The following is an 11,725-nucleotide window of genomic DNA, read 5'->3' as shown; positions in this document are numbered from 1 at the left end:
GAGCACTGGTAAGGTGTTGAGACTGCTGTTGGAACTCTGCTGTTGACAAAATGTTGTTTTATTAATTTAACCATTATTTAACTAGGCTAGTCATTTTAGAACAAATTCTTATTTACAATGACGGCCTACCCCGGCCGATGCTGGGCCAATTGTGCACCGCCCTATGGGACTCCCAATCACAGCCGGTCTGATACAGCCAGGAATCAAACCAGGGTCTGTTTTGACACCTCTAGCACTGAGATGTAGTGCCTTAGACCGCTGCGCCACTCGGGAGCCCAAACAGTTTGTGGGCACCGTTTGTGGGCACAGTTTGTAACCGTTATAGTGTAATTCATGTATTGTTTAGTGTTGTGTTGTGTAGTGGCTTTGCTGGTATGCATCTACCAACTTTTTGGGGAGTTTGCCCCACCAAGATTTACGTGCTAAAATTGCCACTGCTTATGTGACCTCTGTTAGCAGATGACTGATAATGGCTTATAATTGATTGTCTCTTGTGCTTGTGGAAATGTGGCTGCAACAAAAAAGAGGATCTGAATATAGTTAAGTCAACGCTGAATGAAGACAAGGCCTCAAAGGGATTAACAAAAAAAGTGTAAATATGTAATTTAATATGTAATTAATTACATAAAAAAATGTAAATTATGTTTGTATTATCTTATTTATTGTTTGATGATATAACTACAGTTAGAAACTTGAGGAAATAACAAATGCACTAGTCTAGTAGTGACACAGTAGTGAAACAAGATGTCAATAGTCATTTGAATAGGCAAACAGTAGTACCTATGCCAGTTTTCAATAGTAATTCATAAGGGTTTATGTAGGTAATGAAAAAGGATCAGGAGCAGTCAGTAGTGATCAGTATTGAAAAAACACTACACACAAATGGCAGTAGTAATTCAGTAGGACTGAGTAGGCATACAGCAGTAATGTGTAGGCATTACATAGTAATTCAATAGTGAACATGTAGGAATTGTGTAGGTATGTGTAGGTTAAGTAGTACAGTAGATACCCAAAAGTTCAGTAGTTACACCGTAGTCATTAAGGGAGAATTATGTTCTGATTTGAATAGGAAATATGTAGTTCACCAGTAGTGAAACGTCCTAATTGATCACTCATTACTACTTAAAATACTATAGTAAATAAATCACTACTGGTTTATTAGACTTCTCAGTAGTAGTAAAACAATAATAATGATAATAATAATAGTAATAATAAAACCAATAGGTTTTGTGTAAATCTTGTGTAGTAGTGATGAGTAGTAATTCACTAGTACTTTTTCATGAGGGATTGGCACTCATAATAATCAAAACTCTAAAATTGTGATAGTGTCGGCCTCTGAAACAACAACAGTGGTAAAATTAAATAACGTACAAGAAGAGCTGTTGAAGCCATAGTATTCAGAGAAGAAGTGTCAGGAGTGACTTAAAAGGACTGTAAATTAAGACTGTAAAAGGTTATTTGAAAGACTGCATTTATTTGGCTCCAACAGTACAGTCATATGAAATGGTTTTGAAATTATGTGTGCAGAAGTATCCATAATCTGATAGCAAATTGTATTCATTTGCAAACTTGTAAAAAATGAGTGATACAAATGCAGAATAGAAAAAAAACATAACAGAAATTAAATGTAAGTTATTCAAAAGCTGTGAGATGGACTTAGCTATTGCATTTACATTTTAGAATACTTAGACAACTATGTTCAATTGAAGTTATATCTTTACTTTTCCAGCTTCTATTAGGTTGCATTACTGCACTGAGGGAAATAGGCTATAGTGTAAGGAGGATGTTAAAAGAAATGTTAGTATATATATGTCAGAAAAAAGGGCTCTGGTATATTTGCCACCAAATAAAAAACTGGTACTTGGTGGGTTAAAGAAGTGTGTATCAACTATGTGGGGACCACCCACTACCAGCCTTTAAATGTAAGTGTGTAACTTCATAATATATAATTGAACAAAGATACAAAGAAGAATCAGCTGCACGTTAACTGAAGACACAGCGCCATCGTAGTACAAAATCTTACGAAGGTTCTAAATAAAAGACAGACCAAATCATAGACAAATTATGTGTTTTCTATCACACCACTAACAACTTAAGAGCAAATGATTTGTGGACAGCAATTGAGGCTACAATAAATCAATTCAAATCAAGCCTTAAAATATGGATAACAAGAAAGTCTATATTTACAAGTTTGTAACTAAAAATGTAACTTGTCAATCAAAACATTTGTATTTTTTCTAAGCCAGTGTAGTGGTACTTTTCATGGGGAACAAATTGACTAACATATTGTCCTGATAATAAATGTCTGTAACTGTTATTAATCTGCATTCTGATGCTGCACATATCAACCAAAGTATAAATTGCACTTTTGTCAAATAAGCAGATATTAAACTCCACATTTATAATTCACTATACATATTACATTCAAACTACATTCAATGCAAAGAGAGAAAAAAGAAAGAACAATATTATCATATTTATGCTGCTTGTCAGGGACAGACAATATTTTAGCCAAGCCCATCAACACTTTCTTGTTTTATGAATACAATTGCATGCCAAGGTAAGGCCTGCAAAATTGGGAGTGAACTAGCATTGTAAATACCTGACCAATACATCAATTTGATGATAATGACAACAAACTTCCTTCACATCTAATGTACTTGTGTGACATCTCAATGACAATGCACCACTATGATAGACAAAAGCTGAAAAAAACGGTATCAAGACCTTCAAAAGCTACCCCCATTTTATAAGGAATGCCTGTTAAAAACCAAAATGCCTTCTTTAAGAAAAATACAAAAATAAATAATGTAACACTTAAAATAGTGAGACAAATATAAAATGTATATGCACAAAATGTTTTAAACTGTTACATGAAAAATGATAAAGAAACCTCTGTTGTCTTATGGTTGTCATGGATAGGTAATACTCTTTAGAGATTTTTCTAACAAGATGATAGCACCATAATGACACCACACTGTAACAGATGACCTACTGTTCACACGCATACTATTTACTTTGTGATATAGCTGATAACCCTGTACAGTTGGGGTGGAGTGGTCAAACTTGTCACAAAAACAACAAAAATAACACTTTTATAGAGTGGACATGTGCCGGTATTACATATAAGCCCCGTTTATACATTGTGCTAACATGGGTCCTTTGTCCTGATCTTGTATTTATTCTGATTGTGACCACATTTCCAGAAATGTGTCTACACATTGTATTAAAATGTGTCTGTTATCCATCCACTGTGTCTGCATTGTGACCAGATTTCCTGGCCCCTTCCTTTATGAAAATTGTTTCACAGTTATTCTTTAAAAATAATATGTATTTATTTATTGTAAGACACATATTGATGTAATCAGTCAATGGTGCCACCGGTCAATGATTTTAGAGGAAAATGTACAATTTAAATGGTCTCTCTGTACAGATCTGTCTACACTTGTAAGATATCCAGACACAACGCCTCCAGAGGTTGGCAGGATGATCTGATCACAATTGGATCACAATGTGTCTTTTGATTGTCTACACCTGTTAAAAAATGTGGGCACAATCAGAATGTGGACAAGATCAGGACAAAGGATGCAAGTTAGAACCAGGTATAAATGGGGCTAGAGGGTCAGTTTCCCGGACACAGATTTAAGCCTAGTCCTGGACTAAAAAGTATGCTCAATAGAGATTCTCCATCAAAAATGCTTTTTAGTCCAGGAGTAGGCTTAATCTGTGTCTGGGAAACCGGCACATATTGTACTAATTGATTACTAATCTTACAATAACTGTTCCAAATAGCATTATGCATCAAATATCATTGTGCATAAGGGCATTGTTAGAATTAGGACATCCTTGACATTATGAAATTAAGAAACAGGCTCAATTTTCTTTCCAAATTGCTATGGAATGTGATGTAAATGGCAATGAATACAATTATGGGTTACAAATGGAAGCAGGGCCATTCAACTGAAATTAAATGTGTTACCTATTGAGCCTGTCCATGTAATACACCATTTACATTTTGTAAAAAAAAAATATATAGAGAGAGAGAGAGAAAAAAGGAAGAATGCTGCAAGTGGCGTAGACATGATCCAGTTGAGGCAAACTGCCGTTTGACATTTGGAAAAAACAATAATTTTCTAGTAAAAAATGATACATTTTTCCGAAAGGCATTTTTACGTGCAAATGTACCATACTGAATTACCAAATCATAATGTTCAAAAATCTTATTGTTGCAGACATATTACTGAAAATAAACACTGCATTTAAATGTAAAGATACATTAAACTTGCAGTGAAGCACATTGTAACTCACCGACTGTATTTTCCACTTAATGGCCAGCAATGAACAAGTGTTATTATAATATTATAAAACTTGGTGTTTGCAAATCAGTGAAAAAGCTGATGCTGTGTAATCATCTTTGCTACCAACTGAAATTCCCTTTCTGTTACACAGAAGCTTATGTTCATTTGAATACATAATGTACATGCCATATTATTAACACCCAGTAATATCAACGTTCAATACATACTAACAGTGCGCAAAATAGGTGCTTTTATACTTCAACAATTTACAAGAGGTTGCCATTCCGCAATAAACACCATTCCAATTACTCAAAGCAGGTTAAAAAAGAAAGGAATGAACAAAAGCTTGAGGCACCAAAGGCTATTATACATAAAACATTTTTTTTAAGTAAGTAGAAGAACAAACTTCAACTAAAAAGGCAGAATTCCATTGACCCTCTTGACCTTGTAGTGTTGTGACTGTAACATTGTTACAGGCAGGCACTCCTTGATTGGCAGGAGAGACGATTGTAATCGCTCTGCCGAGGCCCACTGTCTCCCCTACTAGAAGGGATCCCAATCAGGTCTGTTCAATCCAAAGTCCTTGTCAGCCTAGCTCATTTCCGATTGGCTGTGCACAGTGCATTGAGCTCTAACACTCTTCTCCGAGTCCAATAACAAGTGGCCGTTGACAGGGAATGGGCCCTGGGACTCAAGACAAGTGCAACTGTGAAGACCTGCATCTATTGACCCATTGCAGATCTCACCACAATAAAGAAAATCAACCCAACTTTACTTCCTGGGGAACAATTCTTTTCAAGCCACCAGCCAAGGCGTGACTCCCTTTGGAACATTAAAAGAAAAAGGAACCAAAAATGTTAAAACCAAAAATGTTGAGCTTTCTTTTTTGAGTAAGTAAGATTGACAGCCAGATAGTGTTTTGCTGAAGCCATACAATTCGACCACACAACAATGAAATATGTATATTAATACATATAAATATAGTTTGGGACAGTCCTCATGCTTTTTGGGGGTGTGGAGGGTGTTTTGTTGGGATGGAGTCTTTTAAGCTAGTAGTATGGCATTAATGGATGGTGAACGCGAGAGCTAGAGCTGTTAAGAGCCAGTTCAGATCCCTCCAACGCCTCCTTTTCCTCATCCTCTGTTGTCACAACCTCCTTACTCCCCTTGAATCCGAATTAGCCATGACGTTCCATTCTGTGCCCGAGCACTCTGGTCATGCAAGGACTGGGACTAAACATCATTGTGTGTGTGCAAGTTCTGCCGATTGCGAAAGATCTGGACTCCAAGATGCGGATGTGAGAGTGACACAGAGCGAGGTGAGTAGAAGCAGTTAGGAGTGATGGACCTTTGCTCTTTTTCGTTGTACACATAGATTTCTTTATTTTATATTTTCCATTAAAAATAATTATAAATAACAACATTTTTATTTTATTTTTACAAACCATGCTTTTCGGGTTAGATTGATCACTGCAAGAAAAACACAACAGAGAGAACGATATAGTGAGATGAGGTAAGAGAGACATGGGGTGAAATAATTTGTAGGTAAGGGTTTTTAGGCCTGACATTTTTTATTTTTTACACCACTCAAATATTTATGTGAACTAGAGGTCTTCATGGGTCCAAAGAATTGGACCTGTTCCGAAATGGACCATTCCCACCCATACCCGATGTGCATAAATAAATGTTTTAAATATAGAGACCTGTTCCGAACGGACCCGAGGACAACTAGACCCGTTCCGTATAGAACTTGTCGGATCCAGACCTGGTACAATCCGATCCGAGTGAGGGAAGCAGCAGAAAAGTCATTTTTTTAAGCTACTTTATTAACTGGAGCTGATAAAGTGTGAGAGGAGGGAGAGAGAGGTGCAGCTCTAGCAGGCGGGGGAGGGGCCGTACTGTGAGTGGGTGACATGGGGAGGAGGGAGGGAGGGAAGAGAGACAGCAACCAACCAAGCCGACTCGCACTATAGTAGACTAATAGCTGCCATAGCTAGGTTATTTATTATCAAATATGATTACATAGTACATGTCTTGACAGAATCAAACCGGTGGAAGCTAGATAAACTAGTTAACGTTAGCTAGCTAAGACAATTGAGGCTGCAATGCATACACTTTCTCATCCTAAAGTTACAAATAACAACAACTCCATTCACATATTAATTAGCTGCCTACCTGTTGGCTCTTGGTCGTTGTAGCCTATCCTTCTCCTTTAATTTTTAATTCCGTCATTTTAATTCCATCTTCCATTGATTTATATCTCCTAACTTTTGCCATACATATGACTATAGCCTGTTTGACTTATAGCTTGATGACTTATGATTGGTTAACATCAACAAGCTACACGCGTCACGCTCCACTCTCTTGAAAAGCAAGAGCAGCAGCATAAATTATAACATTTCTCTCTCTACTGCAGCAGTCGTGTTCAGATCTGTTCGGGCCCTTCCGGACAAGTCAGTTAAAATTACACATACCCGAGACCCGTGACAATCATATCAGATCCGACCAGACCCGTGACATTATTTAGAATTCTGGATCCGGACCCGCTTGGGTCCCGTATTGGGTCTCAGGTATTCGGGTACAGGTGGATCCATGAAGACCTCTAATGTGAACTGACAAAAAAAAACATGCATATGGCCAAGGCTGAGTGAAGCTCAAATACAGTACACACTGTGTGTGTGTGTACTGTGATTTTAAAAAGCGTACATTACTGAGATAATGCTTACCTTTTGCCAACAACCAGGCATTGGTAGTCCGTCTGGGCCCTAGTAAGGGGAGAAGAAAGGGAAGAAATGACTAGTTAGTGTCACAAAATGGTGACAGAAACAAACATGCTTTTTTTGCTCAGAACTGATATCAGTTCACAAATGTTCATTTGATGTTGTGCCTCTAAGTCTCAGATTATGTGGTACAAGGTCTGTGAAGAAGTGTACCGACATATCTCCAGCACAAGCCCCAAAAACAAAAACAGTGTTGTTATTTCAAGACTGGCTTCCCAAAAATATGATCATGTCTGTGATGGAATGCAATCGGCATAAGACATATAACCAAGCGATGGAAGATATTTGATTGACAGACACAGGGCATTCAAGGGAGAGAGGAAATACAGTACACTACTTCACAGACATTGACAGACATGATAATATTACATTTTATTTTGTTGAGAATGGTACATTAATCAATATAATCACTTAAAAGACCTGCCAGTAAATTTAACATATCACTTATGTTTTATTGAATTACTTGTGTAATTTAGATGTTTCATGTTTAATTGTCTAGTCTTCAACCAAAATGTAATGGGAAAATGTAATGGCATGCTCACATTTGATAATATTTTAACACATTTCAATGAATTCTCACTCATGCTGGTTACATACAGTGACATTTATCTCATCATGCAATGATATATGGTCCTCCCTTAGGTTTATATTTAGTACATTTTATCAAATAATCCAAAATTATGATTAATCCATGTGCCATTGTGTAGGGTCTATACTCCTAAAGATATGTGAAATTGCAAACATAGAGCAAACATATCAATACTCATAAAGTGTAATTTGTTCTGTGATAAGAATAATATGTGGATGCATACCACTATACAGTAACATACATCTAAACTAGCTTAATATACTCACTCAAAAAGGACCCTTGGCACAAAAGCAATCATCAGTTCCATACATTACACAACATCCGTTAACGGCATCTCAGAAATCACACAAGATAACAACACTTCTCCCCGACACCAAACAAGAATTACAAATTTGAGTTGGCATTGGAAAGGTCTGGGGATATAACTGATTTCACATCTTCTCTCCTTGGTCATGGTGTGCCCAATTGGTACAAATACAGAAGGGGTAGAGGGGTTTGAAGGTAGGAGTGGTAAGGTCCATGTTGCCATTGCATGGAAACGCATCAATAAAGAAGAGAACTGAAGGAACTTAGATTATAGCTTGCCATGGTTAGAGTATGTTTAGGAACTAGGGATGTTAAAGGAATTTGGAAGGGAAGTCCATTTAAGGAATTATGTTTTTTTATAGGAAAGCGTCCCTGTACACTTATTGAGAAAGTAGGGGAGGGGGATTCAGTTAGAGAATATCAAGGGAGAATATCAACAGATCCACTGCTTGTGTGCTTTACATTTACGTACAGTGGCATTCAATTGCAGATTACAGTAGGTCTGTATCTGATAATATGTAGCTAAGAAGGGCTGCTAGCAGTCAGACAGTTAGTCAGGAAGAAGTGTGTTTTGGTAGCCTTTAAGGAACTAAAATAGATAATAAATGTCTGAAACACCTAGAGGTGATTTAGCATGTGAGCTGGTTGTAATTTGGAGTGGGAGTTGGTGGGGGTATGGATGGCTGGGTGGGTCCAATCCTCATGCTAAAGCCATGCATGGGTAAGGAAAGCAAAACGGTGGCTTCTCATTGGCCATTTGTCAGTGGCAAAAGTCAGTAGCATGCACGGGAGAGGTAAAGGAAAAGAGGAATACTGTACCAATTGGCACGGGGCATCCAGCCCATCCAGACCAGGTTGCCCCGGTTCTCCCTTTTCACCCTTAAAGCCCCGGAATCCCTGTTCATAAAGATGACCTGGGAGTGTTACTGGGAGAGATGTTGACGGAGCACCCCATGCATCCCCCCGCTAAGGGGATACGATTGAGGGGAAGAAGGAGCCACCCTGTGACCTACAGACACTAATAATGTACTCAGTGGAATATCTGGTCCTTTGCCCAGGTCATAGCACTTGCCAATAGGACTTCATGAGGGACAGAATCATTTTCTGTGATTTTAAGCTTTTTTGGGTCTTTTTCATGGCTGGTGGGTGCCAAGTTAGCCAGGGCGGCTCCTCCTTTTTGGGGCCAACTGTCTTACGTCACTCTTAGCTTGGACATACCAATGGGCAGGGTGCATCTAATCCAGGGGCACCCTGTTCTCCTTTCTCCCCCTTAGGCCCTTTTTTTCCCTTCTTTCCCTTCTCCCCCTGTGGATACAATGATTTAGTCAGGTCAATAATTTCTCCGCTCAGAGATGAAGGGTGAATATTCTCTGAGTCCAACGAGAACGACCATTTGTGTTCCTTTTTTTTTCATTTGATTCACAATTTGGAAATCTCATATAACTAATCAAATTAGAAGATGAAACCTGAACTATATATCACCGTTTGCAGAATTTCACAAAGTACAAAGTTGGCTAAACTGCATCTTTTACGAAATGTCATACCTGGGTAGAGCAAGGCCAATTTAAGGATAGACCTTAAAGATTAAACTTTTCGTTGGCACTTTATTCTACGGTACTGTTTCCATTGGTATTTACCTATTTATGTGGTAACATTTGGTACTTTCTGGAACTTATAATTACCTAGTTCCAAATAGTGCCTAGCGGTGCTTGATTTGATAAATTCCAAAGAAACCTAATATATTATTAGATTATTATTGTGTCATTACAATTTAACCATGCCAATTGTCATTATACCTGGTAATTTCTATACCATTTAATAAAGTACTACAGCAGGATGGGACAAAATCTTAATTTACAGTGAGCTACAAAAGTATTGGGACAGTGACACATATGTTATTGTTTTTGCTCTGTGTATTAAAGTAGTCAAAGATATAGTATTTGGTCCCATATTCCTAGCACACAATCAAGCTTGTGACTACAAACTTGTTGGATGTATTTGCTGTTAGTTTTGGTTTTGTTTCAGATTATTTTGTGCCCAATAGAAATGAATGGTAAATGATGTATTGTGTCATTTTGAAGTCACTTTTATTGTAAATGAGAATAGAATATGTTTCTAAACACTTCTTCATTCATGTGGATGCTACAATGATTATGGATAATTCTGAATGAATCATGAATAATGATGAGTTACCGACGCATACAGTGCCTTGCAAAAGTATTCACCCCCTTGACGTTTTTCCTATTTTGTTGCATTACAACCGGTAATTTAAATGGATTTTTATTTGGATTTCATGTAATGGACATACACAAAATAGTCCAAATTGGTGAAGTTAAATGAAAAAAATTGCTTGTTTCAAAAAATTCAAAAAGAATCTAAACAGAAAAGTGGTGCGTGCATGAAGCTCCTATGAAGCCCCTAAATAAGATCTGTTGCAACCTATTACCTTCAGAAGTCACATAATTAGTTAAATAATTTCCACCTGTGTGCAATATAAGTGTCACATGATCTGCCACATGATCTCAGTATATGTACACCTTTTCTGAAATGCCCCAGAGTCTGCAACACCACTAAACAAGGGGCACCACCAAGCAAGCGGCACCATGAAGACCAAGGAGCTCTCCAAACAGGTCAGGGACAGAGTTGTGGAGAAGTACAGATCAGGGTTGGGTTATAAAAAAATATCAGAAACTTTGAACATCCCATGGAGCACCATTAAATCCATTATTAAAAAATGGAAAGAATATGGCACCACAACAAACCTGCCAAGAGAGGGCCGCCCACCAAAATTCATGGACCAGGTAAGGAGGGCATTAATCAGAGAGGCAACAAAGCGACCAAAGATAACCCTGAAGGAGCTGCAAAGCTCCACAGCGGAGATTGGAGTATTTGTCCATAGGACCACTTTAAGCCGTACCTGCCACAGAGCTGGGCTTTACAGAAGAGTGGCCAGAAAAAAGCCATTGCTTAAAGAAAAAGGTGTGTGGGAGACTCCCTAAACATATGGAAGAAGGTAATCTGGTCAGATGAGACTAAAATTGAGCTTTTTGGCCATCAAGGAAAATGCTATGTCTGGCGCAAACCCAACACCTCTCATCACACCGAGAACAACATTGTGGTGGTAGCATCATGCTGTGGGGATGTTTTTAGTCGGCAGGGACAGGGAAACTGGTCAGAATTGAAGGAATGATGGATGGCGCTAAATACAGGGAAATTCTTGAGGGAAACCTGTTTCAGTCTTCCAGAGATTTGAGACTGGGACGGAGGTTCACCTTCCAGAAGAACAACGACCCTAAGCATACTGCTAAAGCAACACTCAAGTGGTTTAAGGGGAAACATTTAAATGTATTGGAATGGCCTAGTCAAAGCTCAGACCTCAATCCAATTGAGAATATGTGGTACGACTTAACGATTGCTGTACACCAGCAGGAACCCATCCAACGTGAAGTAGCTGGAGCAGTTTTGCCTTGAAGAATGGGCAAAAATCCCAGTGGCTAGATGTGCAAAGCTTATAGAGACATATCCCAAGAGACTTGCAGCTGTAATTGCTGCAAAAGGTTTTGACTTTGGGGGGGTGAATAATTATGCACGCTCAAGTTCCTTTTTCAAGTTCCTTTTTTTTGTCTTATTTCTCTGTTTGTTTCACAATAAAACATATTTTGCATCTTCAAAGTGGTAGGCATGTTGTGTAAATCAAATGATATAACCCCCCCCCAAAATCTATTTTATTTCCAGGTTGTAAGGCAACAAAA

The 11,725-nt window shown here is 38.1% G+C and overlaps 1 protein-coding gene across 17 annotated transcripts in view; it reads right to left on the bottom strand.

Annotated features, from left to right (window-relative positions):
* Nucleotides 1–1,454: 1,454 nt before the first annotated feature.
* The window catches only part of col25a1 (collagen type XXV alpha 1 chain), a 193,911-nt gene continuing 183,640 nt past the window's right edge, over nt 1,455–11,725 (bottom strand). For 6 of the 17 annotated variants that reach the window (XM_082965039.1, XM_082965043.1, XM_082965042.1 and 3 more), the window contains 3 exons: nt 9,192–9,278; nt 7,025–7,063; nt 1,455–5,120 (listed from right to left, as the gene is read on the bottom strand). In XM_082965039.1, coding sequence (XP_082821165.1) covers nt 5,094–5,120; nt 7,025–7,063; nt 9,192–9,278 — 153 coding nt within the window. In that variant the 3' untranslated portion in view covers nt 1,455–5,093. Of the gene's footprint in view, nt 5,769–7,024; nt 8,871–9,191; nt 9,279–11,725 lie in introns of all 17 variants that reach the window. The other 11 variants (XM_082965040.1, XM_082965046.1, XM_082965044.1 and 8 more) reach the window with 7 other exon arrangements.

This window comes from Salmo salar, chromosome 18, assembly GCF_965601325.2.
Source record: "Salmo salar chromosome 18, fSalSal1, whole genome shotgun sequence".
Classification (NCBI taxonomy): domain Eukaryota; kingdom Metazoa; phylum Chordata; class Actinopteri; order Salmoniformes; family Salmonidae; genus Salmo; species Salmo salar.
The sequence above is the reverse complement of the archived record's forward strand: the minus strand, read 5'-3'. Positions and strand labels throughout refer to the sequence as shown.